Genomic DNA, 23,154 nt, shown 5'->3' with positions numbered 1-23,154 from the left:
TAGAACAAAGAATCTTACGTGTCGGTCAGATAGACGCGGAACTTCTAGACCAAGAGCTCGCCCAAATCCTTCAGGAACCAATTACCAAAGCACTCTCACTCGTCGATGTACGTGTTCTAGGTACACCTGCTTGTGCGTTGGAATAATCTATTGTAAAGAATGTCAGGAGGTCTCTCATTGAGCCCGAGTTGGCTCTCGCTCTGCAATTACTGCTTTACAAGCTCTCCGTATGGGATAATGGCGGAAGCTATGGTGCCAGATTGCAGGGCCTTCGATATGTCGTCCCTCCCTCGAATGTCCATAGGTTGACTCGTATGTAAGGTTACTTGCATCTGTTTTCACGGATTGACCCTCCCAGCGTCTGGCTTACCACAGGAAATTCTGCTCCTCCACGCTTCACTTACAGTTTTTGTCCCTTACCTCCATTCGCGTCTCAGGGTGCACGCCCTCTCGAGGGCTTGGCCTGATGCACCCTCTTCGGATCGACGACGAAGAGCTTGGAGTATTCTTACCTCGACAGAGTCATTGCATACCTTCCTCGGCCTTGTCAACTTCGTCGTGTTCCTATGGAATGGACGGTGAGTTACAAACATAATATTTTCGTCAAGGCAACTTGGTGCTGACACCTCACTCGAGCTATCGAACTCTAGCAGACCGTCTGTTGCACATGCGGTTAGTCCCTTCGCGGGGGCGTGTGGAACGAGACGTCAGTTATGAGTTCATGAACCGTCAGATGGTCTGGCATGCGTTTACAGTGGGTCGCCTGTTCAATACATGACCACTTATATTTTACTTTTAATGCCTAGGAATTTTTGTTGTTTCTTCTACCCCTTCTCCATACCCGCTCTGTCCGTCAAGGGATTCGTCGTCTCCTCTCCTGCGCCAGCCCTTCACGTATTCTTTCCCTCATCCCAGCGTCGGCCGCCCGTCGACTCGGACTAGCAAACTCGCTTCAATCCTCGGGGTCAACAATCAAGAAGCGCGGAAAATATTGGGCCCTTCCCCCCAACGAATGTGCAATCTGTGCTGAAAAATCCTCTTTAAACCTTATCACACACGAACCGACGAGCATGTTTTCCAACTTGGCACCTCAAAGTACACCTTCCGAAACAGCGGAAAACGAACCTATTGCACATCCAATCAATGTTCCTTATGTTGCTTCTTGCGGAGATATATATTGTTACAGTTGTATTGCGGAGCACCTCATGCGCGCCGCCGACGATCTGGACAAGCAACATGGATGGGAGTGTCTTAGATGTGGTGGAGAGATTACGAGTGCCAACCGGTATGAAATTGAGATTACGGGGATAGACAGTGGAAGTGAATATGGATTTAGTAGTGACATTAGCCTCGGTGCCACGGATATATCTGGGTCTATGGGTAGCTACAGCGAATCCGGTCTACCAGATCATCAAAGCGTGTATCATATTCCTTTTGAGTCCTGATATCTAGAAGGAATGTATTGGAACCGTGAAGGGCGCACAACTTCATCGCCGGAATATCTCGGTCTGAATCTGTTTTAGAACTTGCGGATCCGCTTTGGCGATAATGTCATGGAAAAGCTGTGGATTCGAGTTCCTTTCCGCTTGCTGTAATTTTTCCGCAACAAATGAGCTCAGCTGAACAGTCCGAACAGGGTCTCGATCGTATACCTATTGCTACACGATTAGAGAATTCCTTGAATTAGATTGTCGTCTTTACCGCTTTGCGTCTATCATATTCTGCTGTGCCCTCTGAACCTTGATAAAACCATGAGGGGGCCTCGTCAACATCCCAGTAACGCTTGAGGCTTGGGAGACTGGATCATTTGAGTAAATAGAGTGAGAGACTACTATACTGTGAGCTTACTCGTTATCGTTATCGTCGTCGCTGCTGACATTCTGTGCCTCCTTAATCTCGCCAAAGACATCCAGCCATAGGTTGAAGATCTCTGTTGGTAGTCGCTCTAGCACTTCTTTTCTACCAGTCGATAAAAGGGAGGCAATTCCCAAGGCAGTCAATTTACGGTGGCGGGGCTCGCTCATATTGTCAAACTGGAGGAATGCTGGATGAAGGTCATGAGAAGATTCGTAGCATAAATGACCTCACCTTTCCCCACCATTGATCCAAGAGTTGATCCACCAGGAAGCTTTCTTTCTGATTAAGCTGAATGGCTGACGCAGAAACCAATTGGAAGAAAACTTGAGGTTCAGCTAGTGCAATACGGGAAAAGAGATATATGTATTCCGTTAAAACCAGGGTGCTTGTCTGAAGACCGAAATTTGTCAAAAGTCATAGGCGAAGAGAAAAGTAGGTAATTACTTCATTTTCGACAACTTTGTTGAGCATCCAGGCGAAGAGCCCGGATGCGTGGAAGTGGGATGCCCATGCTGAAGAAGGGGTGAGCTGAACAAAGAAGCTCATCAAACCAACTAAATCCTTCATGTTCAATAATAGCCCATCCATTCGTATGGCAGCAGTGAACGCATGGAAAAACTGTTCGCCATAGGCCTAAAATGTAATACTTGAATGACTAATTGCAAAAGTGCCGGAAGGACGTTACTTGGGTCAAGCCTGGGGCATCCAAGAGGATATATGCCTCTATGATACTTGTAATAGTACCAAGAAGGTCTAGGTTTGTCTCAAGGAACTGAAGGGCATCAGGAATGAGCTCGGAAAGAGCAGGAGCGCCGCTTATACTAGCGATTGTTGTGGCGTTACGGAGGGCGGCGAGCCAGAGGGACAATCCGTCATCTTCAAGGTGAACAATGGACTACCAGGGTAGATGAAGTATGTGAAAAAAAAAACGAGATTAACATACGACCGGCGCTAGACTTGCTCTGATGAGAGGTACGATAACAGACCCGAGATTCGTTGACTGGTCCTTGATTGCTTCAATCAACTTCGTGACGGTCACAAGTAAAGAACTCTTGAAGAGCCAGTCGTCACCAGCAGTTTCCCCTTGATGCATACATTAGCAAACGTTGAACGAGCTGACCTCATATCAGTTGACTAAACGTACATAATTGAGGTAGTGGTGCGACAATAATAGGTACGAAAGGTGAAATCTTCGACCGGATTCAATATAAGAAAGATGGACGGTCATTTCGGAGGGCACCTACTTGCTGGCCTGTTTGTTCGATGACAATGTTAAGTGCATTGTCAATCTTCCGTTTGCTTTCGAAACTCTCGGCTTCTCCAATAAGATGCACAAGTTGACTGATTGTTGCTGGGAGATGAGGTAGAAAGTATTCAACGGCAAATCCCACAGTCTGTTTGAGACATGTTCAAATATTGTAAAATGCGTGATATTTTTGAACCTACATCCATGCAATCCTTCAAAGCCGACGCTGCGGTAAGTCTAACGACAGTGTCCGTCGAAAGCCCACGATCTGTCAAAAGATGTGCGAGAACATCCCAAATCAGAGGGTTGGTGGGTGGAGTACATTCCTCGGACACCCATTGTCCAATCAACCAGGCAATGCGCCGTTTGATAATTGGATAACTAGGAAGCTTAAGGATCTATTTCGCTTAGGAAGGCAGAAACACACTTGGGGTTGTTAGGTTCTTTGGCTTCGTGAGATAGCGTATGCTGTAGCCATTGGTTGAAAGGAATCTCATCTTTGAGGCGATAAGCGCAGCGACCCAGAGCGCAGTAAAGAGCTTCTTTTTGGATGACGCTGTCAAGGTCGACCGCAGGGGTTACTAGGAATGGAAACATTGAAGTCTGAGAATGAATTAGGCAGTAGACAACTAACCTGCAGATTGCTTGAAAAGTCCAGAAAGGAGGGGAATGACATAATCACCGTAATGATTGGTCAACTGTAACAGAACGCGTTCACTGCAAGGCTAGAATGAAGGCCTTAACGCAAATGAGTGTAAAATTGATCAATTGTACTCACTCTGACTTCGAATTCCCACTGATCGTTTTCTTTGTCCTCAATGTGCAGCCACTCCTCAGGATCCGCTAGCCATTGTTGCAAGTCTGAAGGATGCAGGGGCATGAAGCGCATGATCAGGAGCTGTACAGCATTCTCAACGAATTCACGGGAAAGGGCTGCGAAAATAAGAATGAATTTGAGAGTGTGCGAGATGGACAGCTTACTGTTTGGATTCTCAGTTCCATCCCGGCGTTTGGGAGTCCACTGAGTCAGGCTGTCTTTAAACAGCACCATTCCCTGTACTAAAAGCCGACTTGGATATACAGCTTCGTAGGAATCTAACATCAAGCAGCCAGTCAGTATAAGTATTGCAAAAACGCGCGGTTCAGCTTAACCAGCGACGAGCTCAGCAGAACACCCAGTGGCGTCGACAACTAATTGCCAATAATAGAGCACCAAGTCCCCACACCGCGGTAGTTCCACAAATCGTGGTGCATCCAACTGTTGCAGACGACGGAAATATTTTCCATATGTCCGAAGATGGTTCGTTAAGATTTTCAAGGGTCTTCTGGCGACATCAAGCTTTCCACCTTGGCGTAGAGCTAGGATGATATCTCGTCTGTAATTGAAGAAGGATCTGATATAGTCATGCGAAGAATTGAAAAGTTGGGATTGCTGCGATTGCATTAGAATATGAGAACTATCCCAAGCTAAAAAGACGAACCCAAGCTTTGGAAGTAGCTGCCTCCTCTTTGGGGTACTTATCAATACGTTGCCAGGACCAGATGGCGACCTTGATTAAGATTTTATACAACAGATGAAGAATGTTGATGTCTTGAAGGAGTGTTTCATCGAGGATGGTTTCGCGATTGAGCCTCTGAGATAATGTATTTGCTAAAGATGTCCAATAGTCGTACATTCTGTCCTGCATGGCCTGAACAATCTATAGAGGCGGTGTCAAATGGGGAACTACAAGGAAATTGGATGCTCACGCTTGCCATGACCTTCATACCGTTCAGCATTTTTATGCCGGCAAACTCTTTTATGACTGCATTGAGGATTCCAAGACTCCGCCGAAGCAGAAGGGCATCCTGGGGATCATCCTGTCCTGTAGAGTAGCGACTGAACAATCTGCTGTCTATCGTATTTATAAGATTGTCGAAGAGATCCGGCCTACAAAGCGTAGTCCATTGGTGCCCCGGAAACAGAATAGAGATAGTGCTGACCAATTGCTAGGGAAATCTTGACGAGCAATCTTGGATATAATGACCTCGTTGCATTCGGATATCTGTTGATGGAGATTGATTCATCATGATATCTGGTATTGCCATGCTCTCACAGTATCATCCATTTCATCGAGGAGGGTCAATGTTCTCCCGCGAATACAGATACGGTGTTCATTCGAAAGAACTCTGATAGAACGTTTCAATGACGAGGTTTTCTTACTTTCTATGAGGCCATAAACTGCACGCACTTCCTGGACCTCCAATGGCTTAATGCGCTATTCTTGAATTGGATGATTGCCTGTTGTCGAATTGGAAGAGGCACTGTCCTTTGGACGGAAATTTCTTGGAGTGCGTTGAAAGTGCCGAACATATCAAGCATTTGCTTCAATCTTTTACTAGATGCCTGGAGTCGAGCGATATCCTGACCACAAGCATCCACCAGCACCTGATAGAGTTCTTGTGGATCGACGGTCTCCACAATAACACCCAGTGCCAAATTTCTAGGTGCGCTGATATCCATGATTGTAGACAGTAACTTAAGTCAGGAGCGACGATGGGCAGAGGAGTAGAGTCTGGTCAGATCATGAACGCACGTAATCCGGGACGGAAATTGGTAGAAGTTTACATACAAAGTAACAGCTAACCAAACATGTGCCGACAACCGCGTCGCGAGGACAATCCGCTTCGCTGTCAAATCGCGTTCGACTCAAAAATTTGCGCATCGTGGAAAAGTATGATACCTCTCGGTTATGCAGCCGATGAATCGCGAAACGGTGAGAGGCAGCCCTCGAAAAGCAACGAAATCAACGAAGGCGGCGCGCAAGTCTTAGATGCGCCGGATTCAAATTTGCCGCCAGTATTGCCATCATATGCTCGTATGTTATGTTTAAGCTTTCTTGACGATAAGAACTCAAAGTCTGCCGCCTTGTAGCAACTGCCAAATCGCCATGTCCGGCAACTTCTCCTTCTAGCTTCGGATCAAAACTGCGTCTATCACTGAACCGTTTTGCCTTCATCGACTCGTCAGCGAGTGTTCCGACTGCTACCGCGCAGAGAGGGCCAACATCGTCGGATGAGAAACCGAAGGGCTCACGACGCCGAAAGCCACTCTTATCTGCCATCAATGCCTCGGAAGCGGCTCTTTCTCGGTTGACTGGATGTGTATGCTGTCAGACCAAATGGACGGTGAAAAAAACGGCTGCCCAGAAGCTCAACCACATGGATGCTTGCTCTAAAAAGCGTTCATATTCTCCAGAGACGATGTCCTTTCTCATCAAGAAGGAACTAAATACGGCTGAGAAAGCCGCCATGGAGGGTGCCGAGATAAATACTCACCTTCAAAGTATTTTGCAAGATGCGCGCTCAAAGAAAAAGAGGAGGAACGATGGGCCTACGGTACAACAATTTACTCATCAAACACGTGAAACAATACTCAAACGCGCGCGAACGATATTGGGACCATCAGTGAACCTCGATGAAAGCGATGCATTTCTCGATCTTCCAGTGTCGACACAAGCAGTTGTGCCATGCCAATCAGTGACCTCGACCGGTGTCGCAGCTTGGGATATGTCCTTTCGTCCCTCAACACTCAGATAGCAGTCCTATGAAGGCTCAAATGTCAAAGCCTCGCGCTCGTGCGACCAGCTGCAGAGCATATGAGTTTAGTCGGCCGTTTATCCCTGAATAATTGATAAAGGGTCACTGATGATTATTCGCCACCAGTTGACCACTGTCAACTCCTGCCTAGTGTGATCACGACCAACCATCAAGAGACGCATCCTGACCGTGAACATAAAATACTGTACAACACTCCGCATGACGGCAGTAACCTTCGGTTTCGTAACACGACGCGGTTTTACCGTTCCTTGTGAAAGACCGCACAGAGTATAAGATGAATATTCGAAGTATAGTTTAATAGTAAGCATTTATCTGATCCTGTAATTGTTGTAGCTCGGTATTAAACGCGTATATCAGGTGTAATTATTATATGCATGAAGATATTCTTTATAGAGCAACCCGCGATAAACCAGCAACTTCGATGACTCCGCCAACTAGATGTAAGCTGCCTGTAACGAGCACCTTTATTGATGTAGAGTTGTCGTTTATTTTCTTAATCTGATTGACAGCATCTTCTATGGAAGGCAGTATATGGATGTTCTGTTGGGGATAGGCCGGGAGGTCGGAAGACCAAGCCGTAGCAAGCTGATGCTGAGTCGTTAAATTACCGATTTCGTTGTCAGAAATTGCTTTTGTCGTCAAATCTAGAATGTTTTATCAGATATACACGTAGCATGCGAGTGCATTCTAGCTCGCCTCCTTTGAAATGGCCATCAGCGTATGTAACGTTGGTGCAGAAAATGACACGCTCAAAATATGAGGACGGATCATATTTCCTTGCTTGAGCAGCAACTTTACCGTTGATTTTCGAGAGTAAAGTGGGACCTGAGCGGCCGCTCGTGCAGTTGAATATCAGAATTCTTTTCATTGAAGGACTATTTGCCGTCAGTCTCACCGAAAGACAAGGCCACGGTCTATTACTCACGGAATTTCTTCGGCATCAAGACTGACATCAGGACTGAGGAACCAGTCCATACAGCAGTCCAAGCTTTCCGATGTATGGGCACCGTCCAAGTACCAGGTAAGACCCCTTTCTACAGGGTCGGGTACAGTTTGACAGCGTCCCGGCCACTTGGTCGCACACAGCCCTTCGATAAATGTTTGGGAAAGCTCTCCCTTGTCGTCGAAGGCATTTTGTTTCTTCAGAAATTCACGAGAAAGCTCGACTGCCAAGCTGGCATTCTGAATTTGATGCTTTCCAGCCAGGCCTGGGGCAAGAATAAGATGTAATATAAGGAGGATCAGCCACATTCTTACCTAGCGTGATTTGGGGCAAGACGTCAGGTGTCTGTACGACAGTTAACGAGGATGCCTGTCAGAAGCTGAGTTCATCCGTATACCAACGTTAAAAGAGTTTTACCTGGAGCTCTTGTGCCCGTTCTTGAAGAACCTTCATCGCTTCACTTGGCTGAGGAACTGAGAACGCAGGTACACCCTCCTACAAACTTGTTTGGTATGTGTCGAAATTTGACAAGGATCGCTGACCTTAAAAATCCCACTTTTGTGCCATGCAATCTCCTTAAGCGTCTTACCCAGTACGTTCACATGATCGATGCCTAAAGCTGTGATGCCAGTGACCACTGGCTTAGGAACAACGTTCGTGCTATCATATGTACCGCCCACACCAACTTCGAGAACTGTCACATCGACATTCAATTCCCGGAAGGCGTGGAAAGCAAGGAGAGTCATGAAGCGAAAGTAGCCTGGCATGAGGGACGTATGTGCCAGTCTTCGCTGTCGTGATACATTCAGACGAGTTGTACCGCTGCGAGCTTGTGATACTCGCCTTGTCGTTTGCTTGTAATCTGTTCCACACCTCAAAAAAGTATTTGGTAAAATCTTCCTCGGACAGAGGGACACCATGATGCGAATGCGTTCCCGCACAGCAACTAGGTGTGGTGAAGAGTAGAGACCTCGAGAGATATAAGTCCCATGCAGAAAATCGGGATAAACCATCATACCGACTTTCCAAGACGGCTTCGTATGTTGTAAAATTGAGTTTACAAAAGCGCTCGTGGAACCTTTGCCTTTAGTACCAGTTATATGGATGATATTTAACTTGTTGAGATCGTCGGGCTAACAGGGTGTGTCAAGGCGAACACGAAGGTCATGATGTAGATAGATGGGCATACGAAATAACCAATTCTTTCTAGATACTCCAGCATCTCAGGGATAGCGAACTCGCTTAGGCGACCACCCGAGGCACGGACAGCTTCGAGTGTTGCAGCATTGGATTGAAGGCTGTTAAGATGTTCAACAGCGTCCTGATACGTCTTTCGGGAAGACATAGGTCGATGAGACGGGCGTTTAACGATAAGATGAGGTCTAGTGAAGAGCGATAAGAAAAACTTGGATTGGCTCATCCGCATGCCTTGAGAGCAATAATAGCCACGTCGGTCTAACCCCGGAAACCATTGTCACGATCGCGTCCGTGATGCCAATGTGTGACTTCGGTCGACAAAGAGATTAAACGAGGAACTGTCGATTCTCCTTCGTTGCTTGGCGTACAAACTTCGAAGAATGAAGTTGTGTATATATTTTTGTTTTATAGATCAAACTTATCATATTGTTTTCAGGATGGACTTTCGATTTCCCTGTAGAATTGGCTATGGGTGAAATTCGCCCACAACAATTTACCTGGCGGATTGTTGTCGTAAGAACCGTGATATGCTTTTGAAGATGTTGAAGATGTTGAATGTCCCTCTTCGATAGGTCGTTTGGTGGTGACCCGTGGAGGTGGTAGGATAGAGTGAAGTGATTTCACATAAGAAGAGAAAGTTTCGTTCCTGCTTCATTGGCTCCGCCAATGGTTAAGGATAAAGTGTATAAGAGCCACTGCATTAACTGAGATAGAAAATTTAGCCTGAGATCGGGTCCTCAAGGCCTCAGGCCTCAACGTTCAAGTTCATGCCAGGGGCTTCAGCGACTCAGAATCACACGATTGCACGTGATATTTTAGACGACCGAATGACCGAAGTTTTGAGCTTACCTTCTTTCACTCTCATATACATGGAACGCTATTTTTCCAAGGTAGCTAAAAGCTCATCTCTATCGCAGAGTGGCCACAGAAAGCCAAGATACCACCCGTATGATCAATCAGTATCTCTAGGAGCAGAATCATGTAGTATGTCTGGTTCTCACCGCATCACCCCAAAAATCCTAAGCGTGTTGGAGGCAATCGTTCTGTCCCAAAACCTACGGTCCATGAACTCAACCAAAGTCTACTCAATAGTCTCTCGGATGGCAATAACCCCATAACACACTCGGACGCTAAAGATCGAGCGGGTCAATTCGTTGTTATCGTAGCTTGTTCTTCCTCCAGTAACCTGAGTTTACAGACCGAGTCGTATCTATCTCAACGGGACACCAAGTTAGTGAAGACCGCCCAAATCGTATTTTATATCTACAAGATCGGAAAAAAAAGCTAGACATTCAACGACAATCAGACTCCAGCTCCAACGGTGTTTTGCGGTCAGTACGCGCATACATCAGTGGGTACCTGAATGGCACGACAGATGTCGAGATGAGAAGAATTATAGTGGAAGCTGGCGGTCAGACTGTGTATGTGATACCTCACCATGCCAGATCCTAATCATCACGCACTGATCTATACTAACTTTTCTCAGTATGATGATAACCCAGTGTACCCACATTGTCACTTCTCAGTGGTTGAGCGGTTCAAAAACACACCGCATTTTGACGGCCAAGATGAAAAGTTCGCCGTACATCGTTCGGCCTGAATGGATCCTCGACTCAGTCACCACGGGAAAGCGGCAGCCAGAAAGAAAATACAGCATATCTATTAATCACACCAACAAGTTTAATGTATATCCCCCATGAATATCTCCCAATCCTTTCTTCATTGTCCGTTCGAAACAAATGCGGAAGGACAGTAGTCGATGCGCTTGCTAAAACGAAATGTCAGTCAACTTTATGAGCCAGACAAAGGAAAAGTAGAAGAATGTCAGGGCGATCCCAAGCGTATAAAGGGTAGCCACGGTGTGTATCGTCAAAGAGCAGAGCAGAGCAGAGCACTAGGTCTGGTGCACAGCAAGAAGCTCATCATGATAAAGGCAGGGGAGGAATACGCACCACAAGAGATATTTTTCGTTTCGTTGCTAAAAAGTTGGAGCAAATATACGCTGGATTATATAATATTTTTCCACGACTGTTGGGGGTATTTCGACGTCACGTCTTTCAGGCGCGCATGCCATAGACCTTAGCGATCCCGAGTTAATCATCTTCCCCATTGCTTCTTTTCTTCAGTTTCGTTCTACCAAGAGGCGCCAAATTTTTACCTCTCTGCTCTTTTCCTTCTCAACATTGCTACGTTGCTGCCGATGCACCATCTCTTTATACCCAATCACGTGCAACTCCTCAACGCTTGTTATCCTGCCTCCTCTGCCCTTCTCAACGCAGGCCCCAACTATGCACCTAACTCCCATGAATTAAGTCGACTTACCTATTATGCGTAAGTCATTCTGCTATCGAGAGTTCGTATCTAGACGTCCTATCTATGCAGGTCTAACAACCGAGGCAAGTTAACGAAATTGGGAGCTGAGCTAGAGAAGCGACTCAAGACAGAGTGCCGCAAAACATGCAATGGGAATCTTCGCATGAGGGCGTGAGTCTTTCGTAAAATCATCACTTATATCTGACTCCAACATGGAGAAGTTCCCTTCTTGTTACCCTCTCAATATTTCGCTCCTTGGCAGAGTGTAAACGCGATATAGCCCTATTGTCCCCCTTTCTGGTGGCTTCCGTTGAAACAACACTTTCTTCTTTGTGTTCTGACCTTGAAGTCGCCGTCAGGGCGACGAGTGTGGTAAGGGCATGATTTTATCCCCATGTTTATTCGTTAATTCCAATGGTCTAGTTCACTGCCTGGACCACATACACCGACGGTCATCTGATAGGTGCAGATAATTCTCTCACAGAAAATTACTTGTCTTCTCTCCGTGCTTTCGCTTCTCTCACCAGCAGCCACGTTGCCGATCTCGAAACCCGAAACAGGTCTGTTTGATTTTGCAATGTGCTCCGCATCTATTGATTTCCTTATAGAGCAAGATTGATTGGACTTATTGCGCTCACTGCTGCTTTGAGCTCAGAAGCCTTGTATAATGATTTCGTCCAGTTTCGAGCGCAAGTTGCTATCATCCTGAATCCAATCCTTTCCATCCTTCTTCAATCCGATGTTGCCACTCTCTCTGAGCAGTATGTATATTCATATGTGCAGTTTGGTATCCATCTCATGTGAGTAGAGCCGTTGAGGTCAAGGAAAGAGACCCCATATCTCCATCGCTTGCAGAATTTCGGAAATATCCAGCTTACGAACGGCGTGCTGCTTCGATTCACGTTCACGTCGACGGTGATAAAGGACCATCGAATAAAGAGGTATCCGAGGCAGCTCTTGGTGCTTTGTTTTCACTCCTCAGTCACGCGAATAGTCCTCAGTTGGGTTTCATCATGCAATCAACGTGCGATAATCTTGATGAGCTTGGAGGCTGGACCAAGGTTGATCATTGCTGCTGGCTCGCTCAGAGGATCGCGGATTGGGCTCAATATCAATATCGTTACGTTGTCCCCACTTGGCTTGTGGAACGTTTGCTAGAGCATCAGAGTTCTACCGTAGTCACACCTATGCACCAAGCACTCGCGACCATGGTCACCACTGTTCTCAGTTCTCTAACTCCAATGATCAATCTTTCTTCTTCTGACATATGCTCAAATCTTACAACTATTCTTGTCCGTCGATCATCTGTAGACCCGGAGGACGCTCTGATACCTCTCCTGGAGAACTGTATAGCTTCTTTGGGTACCCATGTTTACTATTCCGATCAGATTCAGGATCTAGCAGTAAGTAGGAACTGCTATCTCTCTCTTCTTGCTTGACCCATATTATTAGGGAGAGCTTATAAGTCGCCTGGTCACAGTCGAAATTCAAGGTGTTTCGCCTCAAGGCAAACATAGTTTCCTCCGCGCCCGGTCGACCGCCATTTGTGCCATATTAGCCGGACTTTCTGGTCTTATCGAGACAGCCAATAAATCAGACTCCATGGCTCTCAATTGCATGAGTAACAAATCGCGATCTAGCTCGCCGACGGCCAATCGTTCCAGTCGAGACCTCCCTAATGATGCCCGTACTGCTAGGAGGACCAGAGTCCCTGCTGATATCTGGCAGGACACGCTGAGCTTGATCTGCGATCGAGATGGTTTTGTTAGGATGAAGTACACCAACATCCTAATCTACTACGTTACTCATGAGATGCCAAAATATGGGGACTCCTCCGCCTCTGATGGTATCAGAAGAGTCCGAAAACTTGCAGAAGGATCTATTGTTCAAGCCTTCAAGGCAAGCGCGTTCCTGCATCCTGGCGATGTCACCTACAAGCTCTTGAACACGTTACATGCTTACTATTATACGATCCTGACATGTCCTGTACTGGGTTTCACATCGCACTCGTCGCCTGTCGCCTCGGCCGCAGCCATTGATCCTACCACAAATGTTTCAACCCACGTGGAAAATTTGAACGATACTCCGGATCAAAACCGACGTTCCTCGATCTCGCCATCTCAAGGTACAGGCCGGCCGTCTTTCTCGATATCGCAAGGCCCGCGTGACAAAAAAATACATCTGATCCACCAATATCTGAGACGTGCTCCGAGCCGCATTGCAACTCCTCCAGCCGCATCCTACCACGACATCCAAAATGCGCTGAAAGTACTTCGAGCCATTCAAGAACAAATACCCGCCAGAGCATTGCTCGCTGGTGTTCCGATGCTCCTCGCGCTGCATCAAGCTACCAGAACCTGCCATGACAATCCCGAGCTTCTCAGATGGGCTTTAGCAATAGACGAAATGCTTGCAAGGATCTGGCAAAGTATAGGGACTGTTTGGAATGTGTCCGAAGTTGTACAAATGGCAGAGCAGGTATAGTGGTTCGTTCGACACTGAAGTACAAACTCTAATACTTTCATAGTCCCTTGAAACGATGAAAGTGTCTTTTGTCACACAGAAGCCACCTCTATCCGAGGACACTTTTATCACTTTACAGGAATTTTCTTGGAACCAAGGCACTGCTTGGGTTGCCACAGACGGAGAGGCGGCTATGCGTGCCATCGTTTCAGACGAAACCGTATTGAACACTCTAAGTATCGATCGCGAGACGCTGTCTCGCCGTCTTGCGATTCCATGGAGTCCTGAAGCTGCTCTGAATGATCGTAAGCTATCTTACTCTCTGCGGTATTTCAAAACTGATCGTGTACTCAGTTGAAAGAATCCCTGGTTTCGAGTCCAATACAGTAGGGGGGGATGGGATTTCACCCCTACTCAGGATATCACCTGCTCTGATGCATATGAATAATATGTCACTTCAGAGTCTAGCCCGATCAACGCGTGGTCTCGGAGTTACTGACCTTCGTGAAGCTCTGGAGGGAAGGAGTAGTATGTCGAATCCCGCGTTGGCCAGGCCACCTTCCATATCTACGTTGGATCATATGTCGTCACTTGCTAGCGGAGACGATGGTCTTCGGTTGACTCGGTCTCGTTCGAGAAATCGCCCTAAAAAACACGTTCATCCAGCCGGTTCAGGAGATGTGCGAGATGTACTATCGAAGCTAGGGATTGGGAAACAAAATGGGGATCTTCTCAAAGCATCGTTTTCGGCTTTACAGAAGCCTGATCAGCGATGATGTTTTTATTACTTCCAGTCCTTCCGACTGTCTTCATTACTTTGGACACAACTCCTTATGTTTCTTCAGCGTAGCATGCTAATAATCTTCCAACTGGTCAACTGGTGTGTCATTCTTCAAGCACGTGATATCAAATAAGGAGTCAGTCCGCAACCGACATCGATACTTGAGATTGTATATAAACCTTGAGCGAGTCCTTTCCAGCAACACCTTTGCCATTATTGAAGCCCAGGGTATGGTGCCATCAGACGCCATTTCGGCCCATATTCATTTCCTCATTGCCCACAATGGAGACGGTTCTGACAACATACAATCTGACATTCATCAGTGGCTTTTGTACGAGTTCCATTTCGGTGGTGGTATAACTTCTAAAAGCAACGTATAGACTGAATGACGACGCTCAGGAAAACTTTCCTGAGCGCGAGCAGGTCGGAAGTCTGTCAGACGTGGATGAATCGATATTGGACGTATATTTGGACGATGCGGCGGAAAGCGAAAATAGTGAGCTCATAGTAAGATTACTCAAGTATGCTCGTTCATGTATCTATCCCGCCACGACGCCGTCAACTGAAGTGTACATGCTGCAGGAATCCTAATCATACCACCCTAATTCCAATCATCCATGGACTTCTCTCCTCTCAAGATCCTAAAGATGCCATATCTGAACAAATGGCTGAACTCGTCGGCTTCGATGATCTTGACCTGACGATGGAATTATTGGACAAACGCGAGTTATATGGGTCAATGGTAAGTTCAGTGTACTTTACCTACTCAACCAGGCGTGAATTCGAGTAGATCTCTCGCTATCTGTCTCAAAACGTTCTTCAAAGCACAGAGCCATCTACCAAAGCAGGTTTTTCTTTTCACGAATTTTCTGTTGTAGACCCTGATTGAAGTTCTATTTAAATTAGATATTGCACCTATGGACCTCTCATCCGAAGCTGCTCGTAAGCGGATGGAAAGACAATTCCAGGAGAATGCAGGAAAAACCCTTTTTTCACGACCCATGGTAGGTGGAATCCTTCTTTAAGAATTCACAAGTTTAACGCACGCCATCAGTATGAGGAGCCAGAAAAACTTCCGCATGTTTATAGCTCTTCTGGTCTTGCACAGCACAATATGTTATCACCCACAGGGCAAAGGTATCTTCTACCTCTAGGAACAGAAAGAACTTATCACGAGGTTCGTGGATCTGAAAGCGAAGGGAGAAATTACTTATTCTCGATCACAGGAATATGAAGAAGTCATAGTGCCCCCCGCCAAACCCACCCCTCCCAAATCAACAGAACGTATGATTCCTATATCAGAGCTTGACCCCCTGGCAAGAGGATGCTTTCCGGTAAGTCACTAAACGGGTCACGAAGGCAAATAAACATTGATTCATAACTTATAACTTACAGGGCTATCGATCTCTGAATCGCATACAATCTATTGTCTACTCTACGGCCTACGGTACAAATGAAAACATGTTGATCTGCGGTATCGACATTCGAATACGACAATTAGCCTTATACTAATTCGATTCCATTTAGCTCCCACTGGTGCTGTACGAATTCTCTCACCAAAGTAAGCGTGTCAGCTGAATCAGTCAAAAAACAGGGCAAAACAGATGTGGCAATGCTCACAATTCTGCGTGTCATCAATCAGCATCGCTCCCAGGCGTCCCGCGGAGAGGAAATTCCTTCAACGATATGCAGGGGTGCCTTTAAGATCATCTATGTGTATGCATACCTTGCGTTCTCCCTCAAAATTTCTGCTAATGTAATGCTTGAAGTGCACCCATGAAAGCTTTAGCCGGAGAAATCGTTAGAAAATTAGGAAAGCGTCTTCGCTGGTTAAATATTGAGGTCCGAGAACTAACAGGTATGTTTTCAACCGACGGGTCTAGCATGAGCTTCGACTGAATGAAACAGGTGATATGCAAATGACCAAAGCAGAGATCGCCGCCACACAGATAATAGTCACGACGCCAGAGAAATGGGATGTAGTGACCAGGAAACCTACAGGTGAAGGGGAACTTGCATCTGTAAGGGCGATTATTTTAATTTGCTATGATTGGCGCGCTGAGCCGGTACACCAAGAGCCTTAAGTTACTGATCATCGACGAAGTACACCTACTCAACGATGAACGAGGCGCTGTCATAGAAACCATTGTTGCGAGAACGCTTAGACAAGTTGGTAATCAATTGATTCTTTGAAGATGATGCCAACGAGGTACAGGTAGAATCAAGTCAATCGGTCATTCGGGTGGTGGGTTTAAGCGCAACCCTCCCTAATTTCTTGGATGTTGCAGAATTCCTGAGGTGAGCCAACAGCCACATGCATCGCCTGAGGTGCTGAGGTGCGTCACAGTGTATCTCGGTATAAAGGAATGTTTTACTTCGACTCCTCATTTCGGCCCATACCTCTGGAGCAACACTTTATTGGCGTCAGAGGCAAACCCGGAAGTGTTACTGCCCGCAGGAATCTCGATCGGGTTACCTTTGAAAAGGTTTCAGACTTAGTCGCACAAGGCCATCAAGTCATGGTGTTTGTCCATGCCCGCAAAGAAACGGTCAAAGCTGCCATGGAGCTGAAGGAAGCAGCAGTTGCAGGAGGGAATATAGACGACTTCAGCTGCCAAGAACATCCACAGTGGGAGTTATTTCGACGAGAAATCAGCGTTTCTCGCAACAAAGAGATGAAACAGCTCTTTGACCATGGATTCGGTATCCATCATGCAGGGATGTTGCGGTCGGATAGGAATCTGATGGAGAGGTTGTTCGAAGCTAGAGCAATTAAAGTGCGAGATTGTCTTTACTAGACTTTACGAACACTCATATGAAATCGCCAGGTCCTATGTTGCACGGCCACTCTCGCATGGGGTGTCAATCTACCTGCACACGCTGGTAAGTTTGTTTCAACAATTGGCAATGACTGGTGTTACTGAATATACGTCAATTGCTGCAGTTATCATCAAAGGCACGCAGGTTTACGACAGCTCGAAGGGCTCCTTCGTAGATTTATCTGTCTTGGACGTCTTACAAGTTTTTGGCAGAGCGGGAAGACCTGGGCTGGAGACAAGTGGAGAAGGCTACATCTGTACAGGCAACGATAAGCTTACGCACTATCTCGAAAGTGTCACCTCGCAGGTACGAAATCCGATCTGTTGTACCTTGATTGAGTTGACGATGGTTTAGAACCCCATAGAATCCCAGTGAGCTTAGTCTATCCTTTGTCCCGCATTCTCTCTTGTGTACCATTCTCATGCTTTCGAAGATTCCACAAGGGTCTGTTTGATGCACTCAATGCAGAAATATCTTTAGGGACTGTGGCAAACCTTCATGAAGCTGTCCAATGGCTCGGTTACACATACCTATATGTACGGATGAGGAAGAACCCATACCACTACGGTACTTCAATTAAAGTTTCTGGCATCTTCTACCTTTGATTATGTATAATTTTACAGGAATTCCAAGAGACACTCTTCTAGAGGACCCGCAGCTGGGTGCAAAACGACAAGAACTGGTAAAGTTAGCTATAAACAAGCTTTCGGATGTCAAGATGGTTGTTCAGGACCATAGAACCGACACCTACACAATCACGGAGCTTGGAAGAATTGCTGCCAAATATTACCTTCGATATACATCAATTGAGATCTTCAACAAGGAATTCCGTCCTAGAATGTCCGAAGCTGATATACTAGCGATGCTTAGTATGAGCACTGAGGTAAGACCAAAGAGCTGTTTTCACGGTGTCTATCGATAACCCTGTGTAGTTCAATCAGATACAACTCCGAGAATCTGAAATGAAGGAACTAGAACAACTGCAGGAACGTGCCCCGTGTGACGTTAAAGTAAATTCGATTTAACCTTGCCGAATTAAACTAATCTTGACTCTAAGGGAGGAACTGATACAAGCCAAGGCAAAGTCAATATCCTCCTTCAGGCGTACATTTCACAGGAAATGCTGGAAGACTTTGCTCTGGTCTCCGATATGGCCTACGTGGCACAAAACGGTGGCCGTATCATTCGAGCTCTCCTTGAGATTGCCCTCAGTCGCAAGTGGGCTAACGTATCAAGTGTGCTTGTGGCAATGAGTAAAGCTATCGAGAAAAGACTTTGGCCATATGAGCATCCGCTACGGCAATTCGAGCTTAAAGTTGAGACGATGTATAAAATACAAGAATGGGCGGACGAATGGACCGTCCAGGAAATTCTCAATCTCGACGCGGCATCTTTAGGGGAGCTCGTTCACCTCAATGAACCTCAAGGACAAGCGATTCTGAAAGCTGCGAAACATCTTCCTTCGCTGCGCATTGACTATAAATTGAAACCTCTTGGTGCTGATGTGCTCCGTATCTCAGTTCGTCTTACGCGCATGTTCACGTGGAATTCCCGTTTGCATGGCGTCGCAGAGCCATTCTTGGTTTGGATAGAAGACCACGAAGGGCTAACGATACTCCAGCTCGCCCATATCATTATTCGGCCTACAACCGAAAACACCCTACTCGATTTCATTATAACTATTCCGGATGGCGTTTCTCCTCCCTTTGTGACGATCCGTGTTGCATCTGACCGTTGGATTGGTGCCGAGGACGAAATGCAGCTTCCACTTGCATACCTGACAATGCCGTTGTCCTCTCAAAGTCACACCCCTTTGCTTCCACTTCCACTTCTTCCTTCCTCTATCGTCGGGGACTCTGTTCTCAGAACGCTCCTTTCACAGCAAGCACCTACTTTTAGTGCTATTCAAACACAGGCGTACTGGACTTTCCTAGAAACTCGCCATCACTTGTTACTGAGCGCGCCTAGTGGGAGTGGCAAATCTTTGATGGCAAAGATTGTTACATTGTGAGTTCATATGGCCCCTCTCTTTAGTTTGCTTTTCCCTGACGATAGCTGCAGGATGACAGTGCTAAAGAACGGCGATTCCTGGGCGATGTTCGTTACACCACAGCAAAGTGCCGCGAATGAGATATACGCAGATCTTCGGCCTCTATGCTCTGCGGTGAACGTTCCGCTTGAACTCGTATCATCCTCAAAATCCTCGCTGCGCCCAAGAAATAGACTAATACGCATCGTTTCTGCCGACAGATTGCTGGCAACATTAGCTTCATCGGGTCTGCGGAAGAGTATACCTGGTCTAAGTCTCGTTGTATGTGACGATCTCGAGCAACTTAGCCCCACCTACGAGTGGGCTTTGTCCTTACTCCGGCATGCTACTCAATGTCAGCCAACCAGATATATTGGACTTTCCAATTCTCTTGGTGATCCCGCCGATCTTGCAGACTGGTTGCATGTTCATCCAACAGCGCTCCTCAGTTTTCAACCTCGGGACCGTGATCAAAGCCTCCAGTTTAATATCCAAACCTTCACAATTCCTCACTCACCTTCGCTACATAAGGCTATGGCAAAACCTGCTCATTCAGCTATCAGAAGTGCTCCTCAAGGAGAAAGTGCTATCGTATTTGTGCCATCTCAAGGAGCATGTCGCTCGATCGCTCTCAACCTCCTTACGCGGTGTATGCTAGAGATGGAATCTTCGCGGGGGTACCTTCCGGAGAAGGTACCTGACGAATATATCGAGGGTGTCTGTGCGCAATTGAACGACACCTCGTTGATGGACTTTATCAGCAAAGGCATTGGATTTTTCCATAGTGGCATCAATAAACACGATCGCTTACTCATGCTTGGGCTCTTTGTGGAGAGAGCAATGCGTGTGTTGGTCGTCCCGCATGATTCGGCAATGTCGTTACCTGTACGTGCTGCGGTGGTGGTGGTCATGGGTACGCAGTATTTTAGCCTACCGAGCACGTCGTCCGATTCTTCGGATCGTCAGCTGCAGGATTATAGTCTCGCCAAAATCATTCGAATGCAGAGCAGAGCCGTGAGGCATTCTGAAATTGGTCACTTCTATTTGTTTTGTCAGGTGGAAGCAAAAGATACGTTAACTCGCTTTTTGAACGACGGACTTCCATTGGAGTCGGAGCTATTGGGTAGTCCTGTATTGATGGAGTGGATAAAAGCCCAGAATTTGGATTGGAGGCGGCAGAAACAAGATCTCGTGGATGTTCTGTCGTTTTCATTCCTTTCGCGCAGAATTGTGACGAACCCGTCTTATTATGACTGCCCACCTGAAGGCAAGAATCCGAATTTATCACGCATCGTAGATAGACTGCTGGAGACGGCACCTCAGCCTGAGGTACAACATGGAGGATGAAGACATAAGACTTTACCAAAGTGAAGCAATATGCTCAGTTAAATGTTACACGTAGTAATAATATCTATGGAATAAACAAAAACAGCTATCTAACCATCTGGCATATTTCATTTTATGTACTTCTTGATTTTCTGAAAGCGTTCCGCAGCAGCTTTCAGATTATCAACATCCTTGCAGAAGGCAAATCGCGCATAAGCTTCTCCGAGGTTGGCGTGCTCTTCACAGTAGAACTAGCAAATTGCGCTCAGTCAAAATACTCGAGAGATCGGATATCCTAGCTCACCTCGCTAACAGGGATAGAAGAAACTCCGATTTCCATTGCCATGAACCAGCAAGCCCTGGGAGAACACTGTGTATGGCGCCCTCTGTAACAACAGCACAGAACTTACCTGAAGTCACGGCCGCGACCCATAACGCTCTCGGGGAAGGGATAGTCTTCAGGAAACTCAACGTTGGAGATATCCTAAAAGTGAAGGGCCAGGTTAACGGGTACAATGAAGGTGAATGATATACAGACAGACCAGAAGAATGAAGTAGCTGCCTTCAGGGAGAGTATACCTCAGACCGAGCTTGTCAAAGACATCGGTAAGGACAGTGCGGCGTTCCGTATATTCGTTACGCTGAATTTGGAAGAAGTTGCGTTGGTTTGCTTGTTCGAGACCAGCAGCAGCAGCCTCTTGCAATGGGGATACGGAGCAAAAGACAATTCTGGTTGTTGCGGCAAGAGTCGGTTGGATGAGATTCTTTGGTCCGATAAGCCAACCAATTCGCCAACCGGTGGCGGCAAATGCTTCTGAGCGATGGGTTAGTACATGATTGTTTATCATGTGGAGTGTTATGATAATCTATTCGACGGCAGAGGATGAGGTACTCACTTCCTGCAGAGCCGACAGTCACTGTGCGATCCCACATGCCTGGGAGATTGGCCATGCGCACATGTTCTTTGTTGTCAAAAACCAAAGAATCGTACTGACATTATTCGCCTTTCAGGGACCATTATACGAGATCGAGGCGACATTTATACTCACAACTTCGTCTGACATTACGAGAAGGTTAAACTCTTCAGCGATATCGGCAATGCCTTGTAGCTCTTTCCGCGTAAATACTTTGCCAACGGGATTGTGAGGTGTATTGACGATGATGATTTTTGTGCGGGGAGTGACAGCACGCCTTCAAGCAGCAGTAACATTGGATTCGGATGAGGTACACGCAATAGATTCATAGGAATTACAATGACACACCTGAGTTCGTCCATGTCAATGGTCCAGTCGTCACTAGTCGGCTTCTTGATATGAGAAGCGGGAGGATGTAAAGGAACGTAAACGGGTTTTCCTCCATTGAATGTAACGGAAGGAAGGTATTGGTCGAAGAAGGGTTCAAACAAAATGACCTCATCTCCTTGTTCTAGAAACGCGGTCAAAACGGAGTACATGCCTGCAAGTATATAACTTTCAGACAATGCTTCAACCCTGCAAAGCGAACTACACATACCTTCATTGGCACCGCTCGTGATCAAGATCTCTGAATCGACATTGAGACTCCTGTTGAAGAGTGGATCATAGAAATTCTTGATAGCCTCGCGCAGACGGATACGTCCTCGGGGATGAGAGTAGTGGTTTGGCGCGACGGAGTTGAGAGCTTGCTCTGCAGCTTCTGTGATCCACTTCGGGGGTGCGAAATTCATATATCCCTGGCCGAGATTAATACAATCAGGGGGAAGATTGAGAGCACTATGGGAAATTTTGAAAATGTATCGAGCATGGGCAGACGAGAAAGACTACTTGTAGATGGTCCAAACATCGAGAGCAAGTGCCCTACCCTCCCTGAGGCGGGAAGAGAAAGGGATGAGGTTGGATCGGTCCTGGTTATTGTTAGCCGTAGAAGACATGGGGCGATAGGATGGGCAGCGATAGGTCAGACAGCGATGTTGAATGGATGTCTTGAGGGAACCGCGGATTCGTGTCAGCGACATCTTTAAAGCCATTCGCGGCCTCCTATCAAGGCTATATATGTGAAAATTTCGGATTTCCGAGGCCACCCCTATCCAGTCTACTCAGAGTAACTGACTTTCGTACTCCCAAAGCTACTCGTGAATGTCAATTCGGTTCTAATTGGGCTTGTCGGTAAGTGGCAGCTAGTGCTCTGTTTTCGTTTCATCAAAAATTTTCATAAAAATTTCCCATGCACTATGCCGGTGAGTCAGTAAAGCGGCTGCATTATCGAATCATTGCTAAAATAATATTATTTACTCGATCACAAAAAAGCCAATGAGATTATCAAATTATTATCAAATATTTCTGTGACATTCATCACACCTTCTGGCGCATCAGCTCCTCCAACATGCCTAACTTCTCCTCTATCGAAGAATATAACACCTTCATCACCTCTTTCATCAACATGCAGTTTTTCACGGGCAACTTTGGCACAGGTGAAACGCCGAAGAGGGGCGAAAACTTCAACTGCAACCTCTGCAAGTCTCGTGAACACCACACAGAGAACTGCCCATACCCCAACATCCCCGGCTGGCTATCCCCCCCCGAAAATGCTTTCCCATGGAC

At 46.5% G+C, this 23,154-nt stretch overlaps 7 protein-coding genes across 7 annotated transcripts; 4 read left to right on the top strand and 3 right to left on the bottom strand.

Moving 5' to 3' along the window:
- Positions 1-816: 816 nt before the first annotated feature.
- Positions 817-5,611, bottom strand: AGABI2DRAFT_203086 (hypothetical protein). Its single transcript, XM_006460161.1, has 20 exons — positions 5,335-5,611; positions 5,200-5,272; positions 5,087-5,148; positions 4,853-5,033; positions 4,585-4,803; positions 4,256-4,535; positions 4,085-4,198; positions 3,882-4,036; positions 3,738-3,828; positions 3,531-3,684; positions 3,304-3,484; positions 3,102-3,251; positions 3,002-3,047; positions 2,801-2,940; positions 2,543-2,752; positions 2,302-2,490; positions 2,089-2,247; positions 1,849-2,033; positions 1,702-1,798; positions 817-1,652 (listed from the first exon to the last, which is right to left on the bottom strand). Exons 1-20 carry the CDS (start codon positions 5,604-5,606, stop codon positions 1,488-1,490), a joined length of 3,123 nt encoding a protein of 1,040 aa, XP_006460224.1. The 5' UTR covers positions 5,607-5,611; the 3' UTR covers positions 817-1,487.
- Positions 5,612-5,735: 124 nt separating this feature from the next.
- On the top strand, positions 5,736-6,682 carry AGABI2DRAFT_117181 (hypothetical protein; the record flags this gene model as incomplete). The annotated part of the gene is made up of 2 exons (XM_006460160.1): positions 5,736-5,961; positions 6,018-6,682. 2 exons carry the CDS (start codon positions 5,736-5,738, stop codon positions 6,680-6,682), a joined length of 891 nt encoding a protein of 296 aa, XP_006460223.1.
- A 408-nt stretch (positions 6,683-7,090) lies between these two features.
- On the bottom strand, positions 7,091-8,991 carry AGABI2DRAFT_150186 (hypothetical protein; the record flags this gene model as incomplete). The annotated part of the gene is made up of 9 exons (XM_006460159.1): positions 7,091-7,347; positions 7,400-7,578; positions 7,629-7,911; positions 7,961-8,015; positions 8,064-8,141; positions 8,189-8,437; positions 8,564-8,616; positions 8,665-8,779; positions 8,836-8,991. 9 exons carry the CDS (start codon positions 8,989-8,991, stop codon positions 7,091-7,093), a joined length of 1,425 nt encoding a protein of 474 aa, XP_006460222.1.
- A 710-nt stretch (positions 8,992-9,701) lies between these two features.
- Positions 9,702-10,596, top strand: AGABI2DRAFT_203085 (hypothetical protein). The gene is made up of 4 exons (XM_006460158.1): positions 9,702-9,827; positions 9,878-9,988; positions 10,042-10,264; positions 10,330-10,596. Exons 1-4 carry the CDS (start codon positions 9,713-9,715, stop codon positions 10,541-10,543), a joined length of 663 nt encoding a protein of 220 aa, XP_006460221.1. The 5' UTR covers positions 9,702-9,712; the 3' UTR covers positions 10,544-10,596.
- Positions 10,597-11,043: 447 nt separating this feature from the next.
- On the top strand, positions 11,044-14,395 carry AGABI2DRAFT_117179 (hypothetical protein; the record flags this gene model as incomplete). The annotated part of the gene is made up of 9 exons (XM_006460157.1): positions 11,044-11,174; positions 11,226-11,327; positions 11,378-11,528; positions 11,580-11,716; positions 11,765-11,917; positions 11,965-12,559; positions 12,609-13,634; positions 13,684-13,924; positions 13,974-14,395. 9 exons carry the CDS (start codon positions 11,044-11,046, stop codon positions 14,393-14,395), a joined length of 2,958 nt encoding a protein of 985 aa, XP_006460220.1.
- Positions 14,396-15,317: 922 nt separating this feature from the next.
- Positions 15,318-20,726, top strand: AGABI2DRAFT_203080 (hypothetical protein; the record flags this gene model as incomplete). Its single annotated transcript, XM_006460156.1, has 19 exons — positions 15,318-15,404; positions 15,455-15,577; positions 15,627-15,734; positions 15,796-15,874; positions 15,928-15,941; positions 15,995-16,116; positions 16,170-16,258; positions 16,309-16,421; positions 16,477-16,569; positions 16,616-16,698; positions 16,748-17,177; positions 17,229-17,283; positions 17,345-17,526; positions 17,575-17,591; positions 17,654-17,787; positions 17,844-18,103; positions 18,153-18,230; positions 18,278-19,227; positions 19,282-20,726. The coding sequence occupies 19 exons, from the start codon at positions 15,318-15,320 to the stop codon at positions 20,594-20,596; spliced, it is 4,332 nt and encodes a 1,443-aa protein (XP_006460219.1). The 3' UTR covers positions 20,597-20,726.
- On the bottom strand, positions 20,704-22,484 carry AGABI2DRAFT_67810 (hypothetical protein; the record flags this gene model as incomplete). The annotated part of the gene is made up of 9 exons (XM_006460155.1): positions 20,704-20,826; positions 20,880-20,934; positions 20,986-21,059; positions 21,118-21,389; positions 21,472-21,565; positions 21,625-21,766; positions 21,838-22,030; positions 22,088-22,326; positions 22,378-22,484. The coding sequence occupies 9 exons, from the start codon at positions 22,482-22,484 to the stop codon at positions 20,704-20,706; spliced, it is 1,299 nt and encodes a 432-aa protein (XP_006460218.1).
- Positions 22,485-23,154: the final 670 nt, after the last annotated feature.

Source organism: Agaricus bisporus (genome assembly GCF_000300575.1).
Source record: "Agaricus bisporus var. bisporus H97 unplaced genomic scaffold AGABI2scaffold_4, whole genome shotgun sequence".
Classification (NCBI taxonomy): domain Eukaryota; kingdom Fungi; phylum Basidiomycota; class Agaricomycetes; order Agaricales; family Agaricaceae; genus Agaricus; species Agaricus bisporus.
The sequence above is the reverse complement of the archived record's forward strand: the minus strand, read 5'-3'. Positions and strand labels throughout refer to the sequence as shown.

What these genes read in the sequence shown, in the direction of transcription:
- AGABI2DRAFT_203085 (XM_006460158.1), top strand. Translation starts at nt 9,713, where the DNA reads ATGGAACGCTATTTTTCCAAGGTAGCTAAAAGCTCATCTCTATCGCAG. An exon ending in TCTAGGAGCAGAATCATGTA is followed by an intron (nt 9,828 to 9,877) that starts GTATGTCTGGTT and finishes AGCGTGTTGGAG; the next exon opens with GCAATCGTTCTGTCCCAAAA. An exon ending in GAAGCTGGCGGTCAGACTGT is followed by an intron (nt 10,265 to 10,329) that starts GTATGTGATACC and finishes AACTTTTCTCAG; the next exon opens with TATGATGATAACCCAGTGTA.
- AGABI2DRAFT_203086 (XM_006460161.1), bottom strand. Translation starts at nt 5,606, where the DNA reads ATGGATATCAGCGCACCTAGAAATTTGGCACTGGGTGTTATTGTGGAG. An exon ending in ACTTTTCAAGCAATCTGCAG is followed by an intron (nt 3,685 to 3,737) that starts GTTAGTTGTCTA and finishes TTCCATTCCTAG; the next exon opens with TAACCCCTGCGGTCGACCTT. An exon ending in CTTTGAAGGATTGCATGGAT is followed by an intron (nt 3,252 to 3,303) that starts GTAGGTTCAAAA and finishes TGTCTCAAACAG; the next exon opens with ACTGTGGGATTTGCCGTTGA.